We start from the raw sequence: 22747 nt of genomic DNA, 5'->3' as shown, positions 1-22747 counted from the left end.
ATATTGTTGACCTCTGAAAATAATTTGTTCAAAGCCCAAATATCTACATGCACCTGACAAGTTATTCTGTGGTCTTGTTTAGCTAGATTTGCTTAAGCTATGCAAGCCAAGGAAAGACACTTAAAAAAAACCAATTTTGTGTTTTTATCTTAGCATAAAAATATTAAATGTGATTATGAAATTTAATGGCAATAGTAATTCATATCAAAGATCATTTACATCAAATTGAAATTGTTTCTTTTTGAAATGAATCACCTGTTTATTGTCCTGGCTTTTTTAAGAAATGAAAATTCTGAACCAACCTGCATGCGTTTTAATAACTGCAAGAAGACCTCAAAGCCCTCCAGAAATTTCTCCCTTAGTTTGTCTGTCCACTCTGAGGGTTTGCTAACCAATACATACCTGTGAAGAAAAGAGCACTATGTTAGACACAGAAATTCTATAACGTTATTCTGATTATTGAGAACAGGAACCTCTACTCAATGCCAATGCTGAAAACATGAACAAATTATTCCAGTTTTAACACTATCAACTGAGTGTGGGTATAAACTCTAGCAAAAAGACTGCACAAATTACAAACGCAGCAATCGGTAAAGCTAGAACAGTATATGTATTGAATTTATTGATGGAATTTGCTGAAAGTTTATGAGTTAAAAAAATTAAGATACTTCCACTAATTTTATCAGAAAGTATTAAATCAGATTCCAAAGATATAAAGTTCAACTTGATCCTCAAAGAGCTACTTAACGAAACAAAGAAAAATCAGAGGGCAAATTGATTTGTGCCACCCCAATAATCAAAGAGATGTTAGGAAAATGGGAGAAAATCACCAGCTCATCTATATTGAGCACAATATGTAGAGAAGATTATCTTTGTGCAGAACCGCATAGAAGATCTTGCATTTATATAGTACTTGATCACATCATCCTAAGATCTCTCAGCAAACACTCAAGCCACCTGCATATAAAGGTACACAAAGCAGGTGCATGATAAAATAAAATGCATGATAAGTTAAATTTTTTTTTAATGAGCGAAGAATACTGGCCAGGATACCAGGGGGATGCTATTGTTCTCTCAATGTGAATCACCTCAGTTTGACTTCATATCAAAAATACTGCAACTCCAGCAATCTGCTCCCTCAGTGCTACACTGAATTGCCAGCCTAAATCATATGATCAAATCCTGGAAAACCACTTAAAGACAGGGCATTTTTCCACTGAGCCAAGCTGAGGCACACATTCTTATAACTCTGTGGATCACAGTATACTTCAGACACATCATGAAGTGTGGGTTTTAACAAAAATTAACTTGTTCCTACTTATTGTCTTATCAATAATAATCAGATATGCCTCAACAATGTTGGCATGTTGGGTCACCAGTCACCCAGAGAGGCCTACATCACCTGTATACTTTACTTTGATAACCCATTTGCTTTCATACTCAGAAAATGTCAAATTTGTCCTCTCAAGTAAGTGAAGAAATTCATTTTGAAAGATACTTTAAATTGAAAGCATTTTTTAAAAATGTATTATTCTCATTTTAAACATTTTCCTCAAATAAAACTCAATATGCCATCAATTCTCTCCTGAAGGTGTTACTTTGCATAATTTACTACTCCAATGCAATATCAATGCACACCAAAGCATCTGGTACCATGTCACTCTGCAGTCTCCACACCCCTAAACCAACCACTTACTGCAGCCATCAGTCACTCCTCTGTTAATAACAAATTTTACTCCCTTATTTTCAATTGAGAAATGCAGATAAAGGACAATGGGGCAAAGTAAGGACACCTCCTCAGGCTAAATATTATAAAGATGTGGTAAACTGACATGTAGCGATTGAATAATGTAAAACTTTGGTTTTAATATTCCTAAAATTGTATAATTGCACAAGTCAGATACATCGACAAAAAATATGAACCAGGAAGAAAACAGAGTCAACTAAAAGCAATATCTTTCTGTGAGAAACTGATGTTTAAGTTTCAAGAATACTCCAAAGACCAAACATATCGATTTCACTGCAAACTTTGTATCATTAATAGTACCAATTATACAACTAACCCATCCTAACATATGACTTCCTGTGTGAATGCAAGTGTCACTTCGCCCACTTCCCATCACTGGAGAATTTGATTGCATGTCTGCAGGTCACACTTTATGGCTAAACCTAAGCTAAGGAATTTGAGTCCAGTGGAAGAAGGAAAGGTGCGTGCTGTTGCCCCCACTCGCTTGGCTGCTTTTGCACAATTCCAGAAGCAAGGAGGATCCAAGACATCCAGGTAGCTTGGCATCTGCAGTGGATGGTTGGTACAAGTGTTTCTCTGCTTTTGTTTTTTGCCACAGTCTACACTGCGTTACCATTGTGCCTTATCTGCTGAAAGTACCAAATACTTGTAGGTGTTGCCTTCCAAGCCACAATGGACTTATTTTGCACCCTTCCAACATCTGACCCTCCACTGTGAGGTAGAGTTTAATGGTTCACCACGAGAAAGGGTGGATATGACTTGAAGTGAGGAGCTACAGATCAAGAGAGGACTTCTGACCAGAAATCAGCCTCCTTTTCATATAAATACAAATAAAACATTAGCTTGAACACATCTAGTGAATAAGATGAGACAGTCACCCACAACATCTTAACAGAACACAGTATATAACTAAAATACAGATTATAGGAAGTTACAGTTAGCAGTTTATTACTAAAATATTTAAGTTATGAGTCACCAGATTTCTACAAAGTCACTCAAAAAGATGAGACGTATCTCTCATTAAAAGTTAATGCCCACTGCAACATCGATAGGCATATATCTGTAGAGCTACGAGAGCCGCTAATTCTGCCGTGACACTTCTAAAAATGATCCGCAGCAATGTTGCTGTCAAACTGAAAACATGAATTATTTTTCATTTTGTTGGCTTTTTCCTATGATGAACAGATAGATGGAGGCATTCAGTTAGTGCTCTTCAGGCATTTTTACAAAAGTACAACTTTGAACCAAGTTAAATTTACACACTTACTTTAGATCACCAATGAGGCTTTGCACCCTCCGGAATTTGGCGGCCTGTGTGCCTGTATACCTTTCAAACTGAAACCTGCCATGAGAATCCCGCTGTCTCATCAGATGATCCATGAAAGTTTGAATTATGGTTGTCATGAGGTTTTCTTCAGTTATCAGCATGCGAGCCTGAAATGCAATCATATTAATCATAATACTGGAGTGATGTCTCCCCATGTGGTTATGAGTTAAAGAAGCAACATTGAAAATCCCCTCTTCCCAATCCTAAGCAAAAACTATTTGGCAGAATAGCATTGTAAAATATTGGAAACGAAGCTAAAATGTGATGGGAAACTTGACAATTAGACACAGAAATGCTTTGATCAACAATGTTGACCTTTGCTTTGTTCAAAGCAGTGTTTGTAGCAGAAAGCAATAAACCAAAATCCTCAATAAATGATGTAAATGGAGGAGAAAAATACAATATCAATGGTCTGATTCGATAGTGCATTTCTAATGCACCATTACAGACTGTTAGGATTTCACATTCTCACAATTACACAAACACACATTTTTGAAATTCATGGGCAAAGAAACATGCAGAGGTTTTGCCCCCCTCCCTCACCCGACCTCCACAACCCCCTCCCTCACCCGCCCCCCACACCCCCCCTCCCTCACCCGCCCCCCCGCACTCCCCCTCCCCCCACATTTTTCTCAGTTGCAAACTCAACACTCACTTATGCTCTAACAGTGGAGCAGATTCCCCATCTGTTCACTTAGTTTGCAGGCAAGGTCTGACACTCCAAAGGAGTATAAGTTTATTAGCACAAAGTTAAGAACCCATTGCCTCTTGTTACCATATGGTTACTGTTATTGTTATAACTATGGTTATTGTCACCATATTGAGATTTTCTATCAAGTACCCAAAGAACAAATTGCTTCTTAAATTTGGTGAAAACTTATTCAACCTTCTCAATACTACAAATGTTCTCTGAACACTATTAATCATATTTATTTGCATTTCATACGAGCACCTGACAAGATAACAGCAGAACAATTTGAGTATGCCCAATCCCAAAGATAGCTATTGCTCTAATCAGGAAGGCACTTGCTACTTGATGAAATAAAATACATTTTTTGAGGACAGAATTTGTTTCAGTTTCATAGACAAGATACAATTTTATTTTCTTGACAGAAATGGAAGCATGCACAAATTTCTTGAAGCCAACAAGGCGTAGGGTCACGGACAGAATGCAGGGTAACAGCGGCAGCTTTGCAAAGGACTGGCACAGTCATGAGCTAAATGGCAACTTCTGCATCACATACTTTTTTCAATGTGCCATTCTGAATTTGAAGTGCTCTTGCTTGGCCCAATGCAACAAGGGCTAGTTTTGTGTGGAACACAGCCTATCCCTACTTTCATATTGCCAAATTTAATGCAATATGTTTGACTTTAGAAAACAAATATGAGCAGACTTCTATAAAAAAAAAGTTTAGCAGGTTGATGCAACAACCTGGCCCATTCCTTTTAAATGTTATGTCCCTATAGATGATTGGAAATAGGAGGAAGCGACAAGAAAATTATTTCCTAAATTAGCATTTTATGAGGAGTAAGATTCTTATTTAACCCAGCTCAGGGAACAAGTCTCATGGCTGACTCGCAGCACAACAGGCATCTTCTGGTATGGGAACAGAAAGATGTGTGTGTGTTGGAAGCATTGGTAAACTTTTAGTTTACACACCAGGTGGTAGAATAATGTGAATGTACTTAGCAATATACTTTAGATAGTTTTCTAGAAGTTTCAATTAAAACTGCAAGTATCAAATTTTACTAAGTAGAATAGAAAGCATTTAAATTCCATAAGCTAATTATCTTTTAAAAGCTCTTCAATGGAAAGCCATACATATTGCTTCCACTACTGTTAGCCAGCAATGTTTCAGGTTAACTGCCAAACCACCAGATTAATATACAATACCACTAAACCTCTGGAGTAAGTACAGGTCATGTAGAGTACAATACATCCAAAACAGTCACCTATAGGACCTGCTTAATTGGTCTAATAGCCAGGTGGCACACTAACCAGGATTATCTCACCAGATTCATACCTGCTCTATGGTGCTCTTTAGTGATTCTGCCATGAAATACAAAGAAACTACACAAGTACGACAAACATATTGGCTGAATTGAGTAGCTGTAACACAAAATTTATGGGGTGCCAGTTAACTAGGTGACTAGTGTGTGGGTCAGATTAACACCAGCAGCACAGGGTTCAATCCCCGTTCCAGCTAAAACAGACTCAGGGTTTGTCTGCCCTACCCATAGAATAAAATCATGACACTGGTTTGGCAAATAATCACCAGAAACCTGCCTTTGGGCAGGAAACTCAAAAAGAATACATCAAAATATATATATTTTAGAGAGGAAATTTTCCATTTACTTCCACTAGAAGTAATTAGAGACTGTTAAAAGTGGCTGTAACAGATGATTGCCCTATAAAGGCAAGAGTTATACAACACTTGGAACATTGCACAAATGCTAGTAATGGGGAATAACATTTTTATACCCATTTTTGTACATAATCAAATATTCACAACCGATGGAGGACAAGAAAAACTAACATGTTCCTGCATTAAATCTTAATCCCAATGCGACCAGAAAACACTCAACCACATCCCCATGCAAGCATGATCAGTAATTTGTCCCAAAAATAGGGTGCTCATGTAAAGCTAATGAAATTTTAATCACAAAGTGCATTCACAGGCAATAGAGATTGCCATCCCATTGATCTGCTAGATTTAAAACCCACATTCCAAGTAACCCACTGCTACAACATCCAGTGGGAAGAGGCCAGTTAAACGACCCAATTTGCCATTCAGACTTGCTACATCATCTTCTCCAGCTATTCTGCATCAGTAAGACTCTCAATTTTCCAATCTTCTGGGGCTCCACAAAAAAACTGCCTTTTCTTCTTCTGTCACACACAAAATAGTCATGGGTAAATGATACAAAATTACATTTCAAGAGTTGCACAATCACCTGTGCTGAATGAGACAAGAAGAAACTTGGCACAACACCTTCAGGAGAGCAGGTGAGTAGAGAAACAGTGAGCACAGGCTGTTTAAGAGCATGAGTGCATCAATAGCCCTCTCATTGTACTTAATTTTATATCTGAACTAGGCATTACAAAGCTCCAATTGGTAAAATGCATTCCACAGCAGAGGAACAGGAATAGCCCATTCAGCCCCTTGAGCATGTTGCAAATGAATACCCATTACTCACTGAGCAAAGGAGTGCAGGAGTTTATTTCTTTTACCAGTCTAGAGACAGATCAATCAAAAACTACAAGCTGGGCCAGTTTTAGTTTTACAGTGCTTAGAGGACTGATGATCGAATGTATGTTAGCTAAATCTGCGAACACCACAAAAGTAGGTAGGAAAATAAGTTGTCAAGAGGGCATAAAGAGTCTACAAAGGGAATTAGATAGGCAAAGTGAGTGAGCAAAAATTTTGCCGATAGCAATGTAGGAAAATGCGAACGTGTCCGCTTTGGCAGGAAGAATAAAAAAAAGCAGCATATTATTTAAATGTAGAGAAACTACAGAACTCTACCATACAGATCAATCTGGGTACCCTGGTGTGAATCACAACAAGCGAATATGCAGGTGCAGCAAGTGATTGGAAAGGCAAATGGAGTGTTGGCATTTATTGCAAGAGGAATCAAGTATAAAAGGAGGGAAGTGTTTCTCTAGCTGTACAGGCCTTAGTGAGACAGCATTTGGAGTGCTGTGTACAGTTCTAATCTCCTTACTTAAGGGTATAATTGCATTAGCAGTCAGAGAAGTTTCACTCGACTAATTCTCGGGATGAAGGGACTATCTTATGAGGAAAGGTTGAGCAGGTTGGGTCTAAGCCCATTGGAGTTAACAAGAATGAGGTGATCTCATTGAAACATAAGATCCTTGGGGAACTTGACAATTGAGAGATGTTGAGAGGACGTTTCCTCTCTTGGGGGAGTCTCAAATTTGGGGGCACAGTTTAAAAACTAAGGGTCTCCCATTTAACACTGAGATGAGGAGGAATTTCTTCTCTCGGAGGTTATATGTCTGTGGAATTCCATTCCCTGGAGAGCATTGGAGGATGGGTCATTGAATATATTCAAGGCTGAGTTAGACAGATTTTTGATCGACAAGGAAACCAATTGTTACGGGAGGCAGACAGAAAAGGGGAGTTGAGGCCACCATCAGATCAGCCATGATCTTACTGAATGGCGGAGCAGGCTCAAGGGCCTGAATGACCTACTCCTGCTCCTAAAATTCCTGTGTTCTTGTGCAGCAGAAAATACAGCAATGAATTGCACTGATATCATGCCTTCAAAGGAGAAAAGATGTCTCAATGTGCTTCACGGAAAAAAAGATTGGATGCCAAGGCTGTCCAGTAGGTTTAGGAGAGAGAACCAAATGGTTGGTGCAACAGATATATTTCCAAAAGATTTTTAAGAAGGTGGAGAGGAAATGCTTAACAATGAAACTTAGGTGTTGAGATTAGGTTAACAATAATCAGAATGCCAACTCATTTTTCTCTTTCATAGTTCTCCCTCTTCGAGGTGTTGTATCATTACTGGAGTTTACTTCCATGTGCAAACCGTGCCCTCCTGTACCTTTCTGAGTGCATATTCTTCAAGTGTGAGCCTAGTGGCTGGGGGTTATGAGAAATGACACTGATCCTACCCTCACCCAATGTATGACACATAAGGGGTCATTGAGTAACAATCAATACTGGATTTTCTTGTCAAACTTCCCCACAATTAAGAAATCTTGAGTTTGATCTGCTACACCAGCCAAGAGCAGCTCAAACACTACAGACGAACTGCAAACCCTGAACCTTCCTGATATCTATGGCTCAGAACTCTCCTTAACCTGCTGATCCAATGAAAAGCACCCTAGAAAACCGATTTTCACATAGTAATGCCACCAAAACATTTTACTGTCCTTGGTCAAATTCAAATTGCTACTCACCAAGGAAGGTACTGTGAAAATTTGCACTGAAAGGTCGGTAACCGAGAACTCTCTGTCGTGGTCATCATTCACATAGTCAGTCTGCAACCTCTCATAGTTCTAATGAAAAGGCAGAGAAGCAAGGAGGTGGACAAATGAATTGAATGAAACACATTGTACTCACCAAAGTTGGGACAGTGAAGAGCTGGACAGACAGAGCAGTCACTGACACTACCCGCTCGTGATCATCCTCCATAAAATCTCTCTGCAACTGCGGGTAATTCTAAACAACAAGATAAATTCACCTCCAGGTCATGTCCAGACTGACCTCATAATTAAAGACTGATTCTATTTCTAACTATTAAGTTTCCTAAAAAGGTGGAAGGCAAACATACTTGGGTACAGATTTCATTAGAAGTAAGCAAAAAGAGTAACTTTCGTCCATGCCCACAAACAAATTTACTTGGTCCAAACTCATGAAATTTAAGGAAGTGTATCACTTGCATCAGTTCTGCATCTTGCACCACTTGTCATGAGTCTCAATTTTAAACTTAATAATACTTAACCAATTTAACAAATATGCAGCCATTAGAGGACATGTTTTTTGGGTGGGTGTGAGGGCATAGGGTGACTTTTGCATGTGTCATGGTAAGGTTTATCTGGGAATGTCACTTCTGGGAGACAATATATTTAATCAACTATTGTCAGCAAGAGTCGGCGTCAAGCAGTTACAAGTCAGATTTACATAGCTTAGGTGCCACATGAAACATAACAACACTCATGAGACTTCTTTCTCCTGACCCCACTGTACTTCCCCATGCTAATGAATTTTGTGATCTGAGACTGCCAACCTGGCCCAGAATAGTCAGGAGCTTTGTGCTGAACCCTTGAGAAACTAGATTATCAATCATCTCATGCAGGACTACAAAAGCCAATCAGCCAGAAGACAGTGATCTTTCATTCTATCAATCTAGCTGGACTCAAATTCAGGTCCAAGAGATGAAAGGTCAGGATGCGACACCTGAAATTCCCGACACATTTCAGCTGAAGAGTAGCTATTTCTAACTAGAAAACTAATTTTATGCTATAATTTTTAAACAAAAATCAATTACAGAAGAATATAATAAATGGAGCAATGCTACCACAATTATTAACGATTATTAAATTGAAAACACAAACATAACAATTGCAATCTGATTTAGCCAGCTGATGTGTAAGTACATTAATCATAGATAAATAAAGTTTTAAACATTTTTTATCATTTGTTTCTATGCAGACTTATCCTGAAATTGAATTATTGCTTTGGCGTATTTATTATATATAGGAAAGCAACAGTGAAAACATCTAGTTAGGTATTTATTACCATCAAAAAAGATACATAGTTTATTTTCCTCACCACATTTCTTGGCCTTAGACAGCATTTGGAGTGCTGTGTACAGTTCTAGTCTCCTTACTTAAGGGTATAATTGCATTAGCAGTTCAGAGAAGTTTCACTCGACTAATTCTCGGGATGAAGGGGCTATCTTATGAGGAAAGGTTGAGCAGGTTGCTATTTCAGCATTAAAAAAACTAATTAGCAACATCAAAACAGTTAATGCCACAAATTAACAACAAAGCTAAGGAAAGATTGAGCAAGCTAAAGTCAGATAAACAATGTAAAGACAAATAATAAATAGGTTTTTCAGTTAATGGATTAAACTCATCTGCATGGATGAGTTAGTGTACAGTATGTGGAATGTTTCATTCCTAAGCAATGTAATTCAAAACTGAACTTACTTTTGCAAATCGAACTGCAAATAGCTTTTTGCTTTTCAGATCCATCAGGAGGCTGCTCATAAACAACTGGTGATAGATGTTTCTCGCTCCTATTTAATAAAGAGGTATAATCATTCTTCTGGGAGCAAGAAGAAAAACATGAAACATAATAGTACTTTAATAATGAGAAATATTTATCCAGAATACCAGACACTTGGCACTCCTGGACTCAGCAGAAAACAGTTCACTGGATTAAGATCAGAGCTGTAAACTCTGCCCGATTTTTCCTCTCAGGAACCTGGAGGCACCAAAGCCAACTTCACTCTGGTTGAAATTGGACAAAACCAGGGTAGAATGGGAATCAAATCCAGACCTGTCTAATCTGCATGGATGAGTTAGTGTACAGTATGTGGAATGTTTCAGACTAAGAGCAGCACTGTGCTGGTTGTTCCTGAGGAAATTTGTGTGTAGTCTATTTATATGCATTTTATGCTCAAACATTGTTGAAAGAGTTTGGAAAGGGGGATGGGGGGAGAGAAGAAAAACAATTGTTGTGATCCATGGAACCAATGATGCAGTAAAGACCAGGGAGTAAATTCTTCTAAGGGAGTATCAACAGCCAAGTGCAGAATTAAGCAGGGCCTCAAGGATGGTAGCTTCCAGATTACTACACGAGCCACTTTCTAACTGACAGAAATAAACAGGTCAGGAAAAGTAAGTGCACAACTGGAAAGCAGTTATTCAATTTCATATGACAGTGGCATCTCGAACAGCAAACAGCTGTACTGCTAGGCAGGCTCTACCTGAACTGGGCTGGAACAAAGGATAAAGAGGACTGTAGACAGGATTTTAAACCAGTCAGTGAGGAGGTGATGAAAATAATAGTGACCTAAATATAAAATCAAGAGGGGGTAAGAGAAAAAGCCTGAGTACATGAGATAAAGACAACATTAATAATCAAGAAACAGAAAAGGTCATTGGAATACATTGCACAAAAAATGCTTGCAATGACTAGAGTAGTGATGAAAAATAAGAAAATATTAAATTCACTGAATAACAATGTAAAGATAATCAGCAAAAGAAACACTTAAGTCAAACAGTGAGAGCAAAATGCCATCAGAGCATACGGGCAATGTTAGCAACAAGAGAGTTCCATACACAAATGCACGCAGCATAAGAAATAAGAGACGAGCTTGAAGCATTAATTCAAGACTTTGTGCCCAGCCAATCTGCTGAGGGTGAATCTTGAAATCATCTTGCTGAATTGCTGATCCTGTGCATGGGCCCTGCCAGTGGAAGAGGGTCTCACCGTCCCTCTATGCATTTCCCTTCAGAATGTCCATTCACTTATAAGCAAGGCCTTTGTCAGCCATGAACCAAATATGGCTGATGCATCAACATCATGGCCTTAAGGGAAACCCTAGCTGAGGAGTGGTGACACCTTTCCCCTTAATGCAGCTGCTCCATCTGGTTATACCTTCACTGCTTATCCCATCAAGATTGCTAGCGGTTGTGTGGTACTCCATCAAATCACACCATGGCCTGAGCCCCTAATTCTCTGGCACTTTCTCAGTCAATGAGCATCTTGCCTTATTCCACTCCCCGCACCTCTCGTTCAAAATATCTGTTCTCCACCACCCTCCCAAGTACATACAAATATTTTCTCAGGTAGGTCCATTGCTTTCTTTCCTCAGCCTCTGAACTGCACAACTTCACACCCTTGATGATTTAAGTCATCGTGCTCTCTCTCCTCTGAGTACAGTGCTCTTTTATCCTCCCTCAAGTGACCTCCCTAACTCATATACACAGCCAGCTCACTGACCTTCCCATCTCATCTGCTCTTGCTGGTCCCACCATATTTATGATAGATAAGGCCAACTCTGATCACTTCCTTGTATCATTTTCCACCAACATGCCCTTGCCATGGCTCAAATTTCCTTCCTCCTCTATCTGCTACTGCAAAGAAACTATCCTGCAATTCACTTACAACTGCACTTTCAAAATCCCAACTGTTGAGTCTTTGGTTTTCCATTTGCCAAAACATTTCTGTAGCTACTGCTTTGTTCAGCCACACCCTCAGCTCCACCTTTGATGCCCAAGGCCCCCATAAATCCATTCTCTCGCACTGGTCATTCCCCCTGCATGGCCCTCATCTCTGATTCCTTAAGTCCAAGTAATGCAGACTTGAAAGGATATGGCTCATAACTGGTCTAACATACAAACATAGGAATTAGGGGAAGTAGGCCACTTGGCTCCCTGAGCCTGCTTAGCCATTTAATAAAATCATGGCTGATCTGAATGTAACCTCAACTCCACATTTCCACCTACCCCCGATAACCTTTCACACCCTTGCTTATCAAGAATCTATCTCACTCTGCCTTAATAATACTCAAAGACTCTGCTTCCACTGCCTTTTGAGGAAGTGTGTTCCAAAGACTCATGACCCTCAGAGAAAAAAATTCTCATCTCTGTCTTAAATGGGCAACCCCTTATTTTTAAACAGTAACCACTAGTTCTAGATTCTCCCACAAGAAGAAACATCCTCTTCACATCCACTCTATCAAGGCCCCTCAGGATCTTAAAAGTTTTCAATGAACTCTTCCAAACTCCAGTGGATATAATCCTAGCCTGTCCAAACATTCCTCATAAGAAAAACCGCCCATTCCTGGTTTTAGTCCAATAAACCTTCTCTGAACTGCTTCCAACGCATTTACATCTTTCCTTAAATAAGGAGACTAATACTGTGTGCAGTGCTACAGACATGGTCTTACCAATGCCCTGTACAATTGAAGCATAACCTCCCTACTTCAGGATTCAATTACCCTCATAATAAACGGTAACATTCTATTAGCTTTCCTAATTACTTGCTGTACCTCCATTCTAACCTTTTGTGATTCGTGCAAGAGGACACCCAGATCCCTCAATCTCAGCTCTGCAAACTCTCACCATTTAGATATGCTTTTTTATTCTTCCTGCCAAAATGGACAATTTCACATTTGCCCACATTATACTCCAGTTACCAGATATTTGCCCACTAACTTAACCTATGTCCCTTTGTAGCCTCCTTATGTCCTCTTCACAACTTACTTTACTATCTATCTTTGAGTCATTAGCAAATTTAGCAACCATATATTCGGTTCTTTCATCCAAGTCATTTACATAAATTGTAAAAAGTTTAACATTGACAGCAAAATTTAGCTGGACCACATAAAGCACTATTGGATCCTGCTCTGTCTGCTAAAATTGCTCACTATTCTAGGATCATCCTAGAATGCAACTATCATTCCTGGCTTCTTTTTTCAATCACAAACAGTCTTTTTAAACCCCTTTCCATCTTCTCTACCCTCACATCCGACACTAAGTGCAACAAGCTCACAGATGACTTTGTTTCTAAGGGCAAGACCATCCATCAGCTGCCTCTGCCGTGCCCTTCCTTCCACTAACCCACTGGGCCAAATATCCTCCTAAACTTCCCTCCCACCTGCCCTTAGGCCTGAATTCTTATCTTTCTCTAGTTTCTCTCCAATCTTCCCTCATGCCCTCTCCGAGCATCTTGTCTATAAGACCCACCTCCAACTCCCTTGACCTTTTACCATTAAATTGCTGACTGCCCAGTTCCCCTCCTGGCCTCCATGTTTCCTGATATCGTTAATGGATTTCTATCTTCACGTGTTGTGCCTTTCTCCTTCATTCTCCTTAAACCTGCCGCCATCACCCCTCTCTCCAAAAAAATACCCACCATCCTTGCAGCCTCCCACCTCATCTCCAATTTTCCTTCCCTAAGTCTTTGAACGCATTGTCACCTCCCAAATTCATGCCCATCTTTCCCACAACTCCACGAATGAATCCCTCCAATCAGGTTTCTGCCCTGCCACAACACCAAAACAAAAAAGCATGTAAACTTTAAACTGCCAAGAGCAATTGTTACATTAAGAGTTCCTTAAAAGAACTAGTAAGCCTCATCCTTGTGCTCAATTCCCACCAAAGAATGCAGAAAGGATTCACAAGAGTGGTTCCAGGGATGAGGAACTTCAGTTTTGATGACAGATTGGAGAAGTTAGGATTGTTTTCCCTGAAGAAGCTGAGAGGGGACTTGATAGAAGTAATCAAAATCATGAGGGGTCTGGACAGAATCGATAGGGAGAAACTGTTCCCAATCATGAAAGAATCAAGAATGAGAGGGAACAGAGTTAAAGTAATTGGAAAAGTAAACAAAAGTCATGTGAGAAAAATAACTCTCAAAGTCACAAATGACATCCTATGTAATTGTGACAAAGGTAAGCTATCCCTCATCATCCTTCTCAACCTTGTCTTTAGCCTCTGACACAGTTGACTATGCCATCTTCTTTCAATGCCTCTCCACTTATCATCCAGCTGGGTGGGACTGCTCTCACCTGGTTCCATTCTTATCCATCTATTCATAACCAGAGTAGCACTTGCAATGTCTTTCATCCTCTTACATCTGGTATCCTCCAATGATCTGAGCCCCTCTTATTTCTCATTAAATACTTCCCTTTGGTATCATCCAAAAACAGTGTGTTATTTTCTCAAGTATGCTGATGACCCCTAACTCTAACTCATCACCACCGCTCAACTCCACCACTGCTGCTAAATTATCAGCCTGGTTATCCAATTTACAGTGCCAGAAGAGCAGAAATTTTCTCCAATTAAATATTGAGAAAATTGAAGTCACTGTCTTTGGTCCCCACTTCAAACTCTATTCCCTTACTTTTGACTCCATCCTTCTCTCTGGCAACTGTTTGGGATTAAAACGGTCTGTTCGTAAACTTGGTGTCACATTTAATCCGAAAATGAGCTTTTGACCGCATATTCATGCCATCACTGAGACTGCCCATCTCCATCTCTGTAACATCACCCAACTTCACCCCGCCTCTGCTCGTTAGCTGCTGAAAACCATCGTTCATGCCTTTGTTACCTTTAGACTCGACTATTTCAATGAACTACCTCCCACATTCTAACCATCATAAGCTCGAGGTCATCCAAAACTCTGCTGCCTATGTCCTTAATCGCACCAATTCCTGTTCACCAATCAATCCTGTGCTTGCTGGCCTACATTGGCTCCCAGTTAAGCAGTTCCAACATCATTCCATCTACAAAAGATGATGGACATACAACTAAAAAATCCATTTCAGATGGGGTATTTTCATATGGTGCACTTTTGCTGATGGCTTAAGAGGTCAATCCTAGACAGGCAAGTTCTGCCACAAGCGGCACACATGAAACAAACAAGTGTCGTTGGGCATTGTTGTTTTCGGTGTTGCCATCTGTTGCCGAGCTGCTGCAGCCATTGGTCATCACGGTGGTACATGCCAGCCCAGAGAAGGCGTCACCATTTTCTTGTGTCATCAACTTGTGACTCCCAGGTACGATAATTGATGACTAAGGCCTTCACGTCACATTTGCAAGCACCCTTGAAGCGGAGCTTCAGGCGTCTGACACCAACTACTTCACCATACACAAGTTCTTGGGTATATGACAGTCTTCCATTCTCCAGAAGTACTGAGGCAATCAAGCTGCCTCTATTTGATAAGTGCTAACAAACTTAGGAACTTTGGCTTCGAGAAGACTGCCACATTTGTAATTTTGTCCTGCCAGGATATACCATAATGCACCGCAGACAGCAAAGATTGAAATTGTTGAGCTCCTTTTCTTGATAGATGTAAATCATTCATGTTTCTCAGCTATACAACAAGGTGTTGAGAAGACAGGCCTTATAAACCATTAGTTTGGTCCAAAGGGTCAGCTTGATGTTACTCCATGTGCATTTCATGAGTCAACCAAAAGTGGTTGCTGCTTTTCCTATTAGTGTAACAAACTTTGCCTCCGGGGACAGACTGTCTGCCACCGTGGATCCGAGGTAGCAGAATTTGCTAACCACTTCCAGCAGGCTGTTATTTAATGTGATCAGGAGCAGAGGTGCAACACTTCATCCCATGACCACAGTTTCCTTGATGCTTATAGTCAAGGAAAGCAAATCACAGGCATAGGATGAGGTCTTTGTAGCTGGGTTTCTCTGTGAGCAACTACCAGCCTCAACTGCATAGGGGAGTCTCTGATCAGGATGCAGTGTGTCCTCGTCTTCGCTTTCATTCATGATAGATTGTAGAGCTTGCCGTCTGGCTTAGTACACAATACCCAGATCTGCAGGGAAGGCAAGGGTCAGGATAATGGAGAGGAAGGTGCTAAACAGAGTGGGGGCTAGGACACAATCCTGTTTCAGTCCATTCTTCACTCTAAAACTGTCGGAAATAGAGCCTTCAAACTGTACAGTGCAGTGTATATTGCCATGGAGCAGGTAAGGCTGAGGAGCTTTGATGACAGGCAATTTTCCCTCAAGTCTTGTTGTCCTGCTCTGCTGACCATGGTGAATGTCTTAGTAAGATCTACATAAGGTCAAGAGTGAAAGCCTGTTCCTGACACTTCTCTTGCAGCTGGATAATGGAGAATATTGTGTACGGTAGATTTGCCAGTACGGAAACCATTGCACGTACGTAGTCAGCAAGTAGATGAAGTCCTTTACACATGACGATGGCAAAGGCCTTCCTTGTGTTGCTAAGGAATGAGATGCCTTTGTAGTTGTTGCAGCCTGCTCTGATGCCTTTTTTTTTGTATAGTGTGATGATTGCTGCATCGCACACCTCCTATGGAATGGAGCCTACATTTTAGCAGAGAAGGAGAAGGACAGGAAGGCACGGCAATAGATGGGGCTTTGTGTTTGAGCAGTTCGGCTGGGATTCCAATGCTGCAGGCTGTCCTTCCGTTTGCTAAGTAATATAAGGCCTTCGCGAACTCAAGTGAAGGGTCTTCATCTAATTCATCCATGACAGGAAGCTGGAGTGTTGTTGCGGTGCATCTTTAAATAGGTGTGGCTATGTTTTCTGTGTACATTGCTAGAGGTCAAATGATGTACCACATGGCTCAGGCTCAGCCTGCTGTGAGGGGCAACTGATCAGATTTGCATACAAGTACTCCCACTTTGTAATGCTGCTACCAACTCTTGAACTCCTTAAATGAACCTACATATTTGTGAGTTAATCAATCCCTTAATCGTAGTTGGCACATTGATGTTCGTTAGTCAGCACAAGAAAAAGAAAACACCACTGGGAGACATCTGCCAGGAGTATATCTCACAATAGGATTGAGCACAGCAGAATATCAGTTTACTTTTGTCGGTGAAGGCTTCACCATCTGCTCAAGGGGGCAACTTTGGTGATGGTCGGACCAAGCACCCTCTTGATCTCTTCATACACAGCTCATAGATTTCCATTGTTAGAGGTAATTTGGATTTCTTGACACAAGTTGATCCAGTGTTTATTTGCCTAGTATCTTCCTATCTTTTGCACAGCTGTCTTGGCATTGGTGATGCAGGATTCATTCAGGGTACAAAACTCAAGAAGGCACTGCTATCGTTGATCTTGCTCACCCCATGATGATCAAGACATGTTGGCCATGAATCACTGTCTGCCCCAACATGTGCATTGAAGTCATCAAGGCTAACTAGCCTCTTGCCATTTTGAATGTTCCTCATAACGTCATCACAGGAGTTGTTGGTGCGTAGGCACATAGGATTTTAACTGAACTTCCATCACATGACAGACCAGGGAGATGAAGCACTCCGAGGTTGCTCCTGCTAACTCCATTAACTGTGTCAGCTGGTTGCTCACTGTGAAGCCTATATCATTCTCACAGCGGTCTTCAGTGCCCTTTTCATGCCAGTAGAAGTGTAATTAGCCTCACGAATTGAACCTGGGCCAGCTAATCTGGTTTGTTGCAGGCAAGCAATGTTGACACCAAACTTGTGTAGCTCATGGTAAATCAGGGCAGTCTTGTATACACTTACTGTGGAGTGTGGGTCATTGTTCATACCAAGGCACACGTCCTCACATTCCAGCTTGCGAGCTGAAAGGTTACCTTTGTTTGATGCGTAGCCTAGGTATATAGTTTTAGGAAGTGCAGACTTGCCTCACATCCGTATCCCCCTCTCGACCTCATGGCTGATAGCCTGGGGAAAGACAAATGCCTATATATCTGGGGCTCAGTCAGATGCACGAGTTGCCAGAAGGTGTGAACTTGAGGGAAATGTCAACTACAACTCCACTCCAGGTTGTGTCAGCTTTAGTCCCTTAGCCATTAACTCTTGATGCTGTCACTGTTAAATGTTGAAAAGCACTGACTGGCAAGGCTCAGGTCACCGCAGGCATAGGTGTGATCTTGTCCTCCAACATTCCCTGGCCCTTCTCACAGCTGCCGGCCCCACGCCTCAAGCACCTGCCGGCAAAATCCAGTCTCACTTCATCAGCCCCCTCAATACAGTCCTCACCTCAGCAAATTAAATTAAGTTAAATTAAACCCCCTTCCTAGCGTACCAACTCAGCAATTTAGTGCCCTGAGCAAAATCCATACCTCAATACTAAACTATCTCAGTAAACACCCATCACAGCACTAAAATCCCCCAAAAAGGTCCCCACAACATTAGTAATCCCACCCCGCTCCCACCAACAGGCCTTCATGGTGGTACTACCTTCACCACAGCACCACATCTCCCTAAAGCTCTTCACAACAGCAAAATCCACCCCCCACCCTAAAACGAAGTAATGACCTATAATTAGCCCCTCATTTGGTGGTAAAATGAGTCCAAAAAACATGCACCCTCTGGTTAATAAGTGAGGCCTCCACTCAGCCACACGAAGCCAGCTGGTCCCATGTCGCTGGGTGAGCAGCTCCGCAGGTTGCTGAAGTGCTGGAGGAAGGAGCCCCTTCCCCAACTCCAAAGAGTGGTTCCCAGGGCCAATGCAACCACCCACCCCCGCCCCCCACCCCCGCGCCCCCCCCAGTCCAGGTGACTTCCAGCCAGCCCCACATCATGCCAGGCTCTGGCTCCCCTCCAAAAAAAACCCACTTAAAAATAGCCACTGCCATCCCCACCTGATTTGATGTCCTGAAGGGTAGGGGTACAGTGATTCCCCCAAGCTGCCATGGGCAATCACAAACCATTAATGCCAAGCACAGCATTCTTGGAGCCAGCCACCATGGTTCTTCGGTTGTCCACCATTTTGTCAATATTTCAACTTTTAGCCTGGTTAAGCAATGTCTTTTAGAATTATCATCTTTGGTTTCAAGTTCCTCCACAGCCTCACCCCTCCCTTTTACTATAATCTCCTCCAGCTCTGCAAACTTCAGAGATTTCTGTTCTCATCCAGTTCTGGCCTCTTGAACATCTTTGATTTTAATTGCTCCAACATTGGTGGCCATGTCTCCAGTTGCCTTGGGCCTTAGCTCTGAAGTTCCCTCCCTACCTGTCTCCACCTCTTTCCTCCTTTAAGACACTGCTTAAAATCTACCTTTTTGATCTAACATCATCTTATGTGGCTAGGTGTCATGTTTTGTTTTATAATGCTCCTGTGAAGGACCTTGGGAAGTTTTATTATGTTAAGGTATCAAATAATTACAAGTTGTTTTTGTTAAAGGGCATGCTGTCATAGCTATTTAGAGACTTGACTATAAGCTGGACATAACTGGGAGCTAAATATTTTAAGGACAGGGAATTGGAAAATAGGAATTAGAAACACAAATAACAGCTAAAAGTCGAGCAGTAGAAAGGATTTCAAGAAAGATTCAGACAGTGAAAACACAAGTTGAACTAGGGGACAACAAAGGATGCAAGACTCTCGTGGCACTTGTCTTTAAACATAACATTAGTGATGTAGTGCTGGAATGTATAAATATGGACTTCAGGGAAGCAGGCAACAGAAACTTAGTTGTAATGGGAGATTTTAATTTCAACATTCAGAAAAGGGCAGAAAAGCTCAAGTAGTAAAAATAATGAATTTGTAGAATGCATTCAAGAATCTTCTAAACCAGTATGTTTCAGAACCAATAAGAGAACATGCCATATTAGATTTGTTGATGAGGAACAAGCAAGAGCTAATTAACAATCTGACTGTAAGGAAACACCTTGCAAAATGTAACTACATTATTAGTGAATTTGATATTAGGTTTGACGAGGAGAATGGAGAGTCACAAACCAAGGCTCTGAATTTAAGTAAGGCAAACTCCAAAGGGATGACAAATAACGAAGTACTGGGGATACAACATGTTTCCAAGAGTTCAATTCATATATGCCTAAAATTTATGAAATAAAACATTACCTTTCCATAGTTTTGAGTCACAGAGCATCAATTTATCAATAAGGGAAGAACTGTCTTCATCTGTTCTTTGTTGTAATCCTACTTCACACAATATTCGCCTCAATCCACCTTTATTAGGCAAAAAAAAGTTTTAATAAATTCCAGCTGTTAATCTGAATACAAGGTGAAGAGGTCATGCTGCTATCTGATATAGTAGCGCCCAACACACAGCCTACTAGCTGCTTTGCATGAGCTGCCTTGAAAACATTTCCCCTTGGAGAATTTTTCCCTTTCAAGTGCAAGGCACAGGTTCTACATTTGAAGTCTAAATGCAAGAAGAGGTCAAGTTCTGAACTAGTTTTACATATCAGTAGCACCATAAAAATGTAAACTTTTAAGGTAAAGCCTAGATGAAACTACTGGTAAAAGACATGTGATCAGAATGACAGTCAATTTATTGAACCACTGATGCTTCCACAGTGATATTAGGTTGGGGAGTTCCAGAATTTTCACACAGCAACGATGATGCTTTAGCTTAAATATTCAAGTGCAGCTGATACTGCAATGCTCTCCTTCGGTTTTAATATAGGCTTGTAAATACACGATAATGACTGCACTGAAAAGAAGTGTCATGCTCTTCAATTAAAGCTACTCAGCATTCAAAGATACAAGGTCACTCTCAGATGCCTTATAAAACCAATTTTCTTCCCTGGCAAATTTATCTCCCTTCCTCTCCCAAAGGTGTAAATTCAGGTCCTAATACAGTTTCATAGGTCCACCAACCCTCTGGTTCTCACCCCAATGACAAGTTCTTGAATGAGTTGAAATATTAAATGCCAGCTGCTTATTTCAGTGTGGTGAATAACACAACCGAACCAAATCTAAACTTCCTCCTATGTCCTGTATTTTCTAGGTGACGGCTTCATATCCCACAAAGCAATATATTTACCCAAAAAGCCATGTGGGGAATTCGGCTTTATTAAGCTTTCAGAAATTAGTAAACCAATGGAGTTCGAGACCTCACAATAGGCACAATTCTGAGTAGTTCAATTTTTTTTTCTGAAGGTGAGGCCAAGGCTTCACGGGTTTTAGTTGTGCCTGAAAAATTCCACAACCAGTTATGTTCTTGATAGCAACTAGTAACCTGTTTATTTATTTTATTGTTCGGAAATCCAAAAACCCAGGTATTTACTAAAATAATGAAACCACAAGGTTCATGGTTTAAGTCAAAAGAATTTTACTACATAAAAATCAAACATGAATTCTACTAACTACATTCTATCTTAAATAGTCAGTTATGTTGAAGGTATTAAAAGTACATGGATGTTTATACTTTAAACTGAACTTATCTCAACTTTCCTTCAACACTCATTTGACTTACATCCCCGATAACTCAAGTCAGATAATTATCAGACTTTTGGAAGATTAATCACTTGGTCTGCATACTGTTTCAAAGATTTGCCTGAGGGTTGAGATTTCTTGGGCCTTCCACTTGCTTCCATCAAGGTTTTTCCTTCCAATCTCCTTCAACTGTCCCATGGTTGTCAACTCCCCATTCAACACAGGTGTCATTTGCATCTTAAGCATAACCACTTTGGGTCAGAACACATGTGGTTCGAATCCTCAATAATCCTCAACTCTGTGGAGTTTTGCATTGAAAACTCTCTTTCTTTCTTCTCAGCTTGGCTCTCCCAGGAGTCCCAACTCACTATAAGGAGTCCTTCAGTTAACAAGAGGCTTAACCTCTTTTAGCCAGCACATAAAATTTCAACTGAATTCTGCTAAAAGAGATATTCTGCACTTGGCAGCCAGATTGTTCTAAACTCCAAAAAACTTGTTTGCAACAGAGCCACACCAAGGGACGTACTCATCCCTATAATTAACTTCTGGTTGACCCTTGCTTTTCCACTTTTTATCACCCAACTGCTTTTTACAAGAAATCTTTTTTCAGAAAAAATTAAAGGGACATTGACCCCAACAAAGAAAAAACATTGTTTTTCTCCTCCAGTGGGCTCTCACATGCCTTCTCAAAAGAAAAAGGCCTTACTAAAGTAAGGACTTATCTCAACCCTTTAAAATACTACACACTAACATTACAAACAGTTTAGCAACTATCTCATTTTATACAAAAGGCATAACAATCGCCTCCCCAAAGTTCAATCAAAATTCAAATGTCCAAAAACTTACGACTTCAGATCCTTATCAAAAGATGACAGCATTTAAACCAGACTTGTTCTCGACCCAGCCTTCGAAGCCTCTCTATCTGGCACAAGGGCTCACTTCAAATTATGGGCAAGTTCAATTAAAAATCTGCAAGGAGCTGCTCCTTCAATCACAATCCATTTCTCTCCCATGTTTGCTGATGATCGGTTCAGCAGTGAGCCTATCAGCAGCAAATTTGGGAGAGAATCAGTCTCTGACTGGAGGAGCAGCAAGCAGTGTGAAGGTCAGTGGCCTCACTTCTGTTTCACAGCGTGTGCTCTCTCTCGACCTCACATGCAGGAGGCCTCCAAAAGGAGCACAGATATCAAGATGGTCTACTGGGCCGAGGAGACCACAAGGAAAAGCAGCAACAGCATTGCCCAGCCCCCCGCCCGCCTTGGACAGCTGGAGTCTCCAACAGGGCAGGGTGGGAAAGCACAGCTTGGCACCATCACAGCCATTGCATTTTCAATCAAGGGCAGTTGTTTAAGTCTGGTTCATTTTAGGCAAACTATCACGACACAACAGCTAGTCCATAGCCTTACCTGAATATGCCCTTTTGGCTGTGCCTCTGTTTGTTGCTTGCTTACTTTCTTTACCACAGACTTTTGCCGTTTTAAAAAAAACTGAACTAAAATTTCAAATCTGCAAACAAA

General features: G+C 40.8%; 1 protein-coding gene across 2 annotated transcripts in view; it reads right to left on the bottom strand.

Annotated features, from left to right (window-relative positions):
* ubr2 (ubiquitin protein ligase E3 component n-recognin 2) overlaps positions 1–22747 on the bottom strand; it is a 141660-nt gene that overhangs the window by 72541 nt on the left and 46372 nt on the right. The window contains exons 9-13 of one of the 2 annotated variants that reach the window (XM_078557131.1): positions 19911–20018; positions 9763–9851; positions 8171–8269; positions 3015–3181; positions 303–402 (exon numbers count right to left, since the gene is read on the bottom strand). In XM_078557131.1, coding sequence (XP_078413257.1) covers positions 303–402; positions 3015–3181; positions 8171–8269; positions 9763–9851; positions 19911–20018 — 563 coding nt within the window. Of the gene's footprint in view, positions 1–302; positions 403–3014; positions 3182–8007; positions 8107–8170; positions 8270–9762; positions 9852–19910; positions 20019–22747 lie in introns of both variants that reach the window. The other variant, XM_078557132.1, reaches the window with a different exon arrangement.

This window comes from Cetorhinus maximus, chromosome 14 (genome assembly GCF_964194155.1).
Source record: "Cetorhinus maximus chromosome 14, sCetMax3.hap1.1, whole genome shotgun sequence".
Taxonomy (NCBI): Eukaryota; Metazoa; Chordata; class Chondrichthyes; order Lamniformes; family Cetorhinidae; genus Cetorhinus; species Cetorhinus maximus.
Note: the sequence above shows the minus strand (reverse complement) of the source record. Positions and strands in the feature narration are given on the sequence as shown.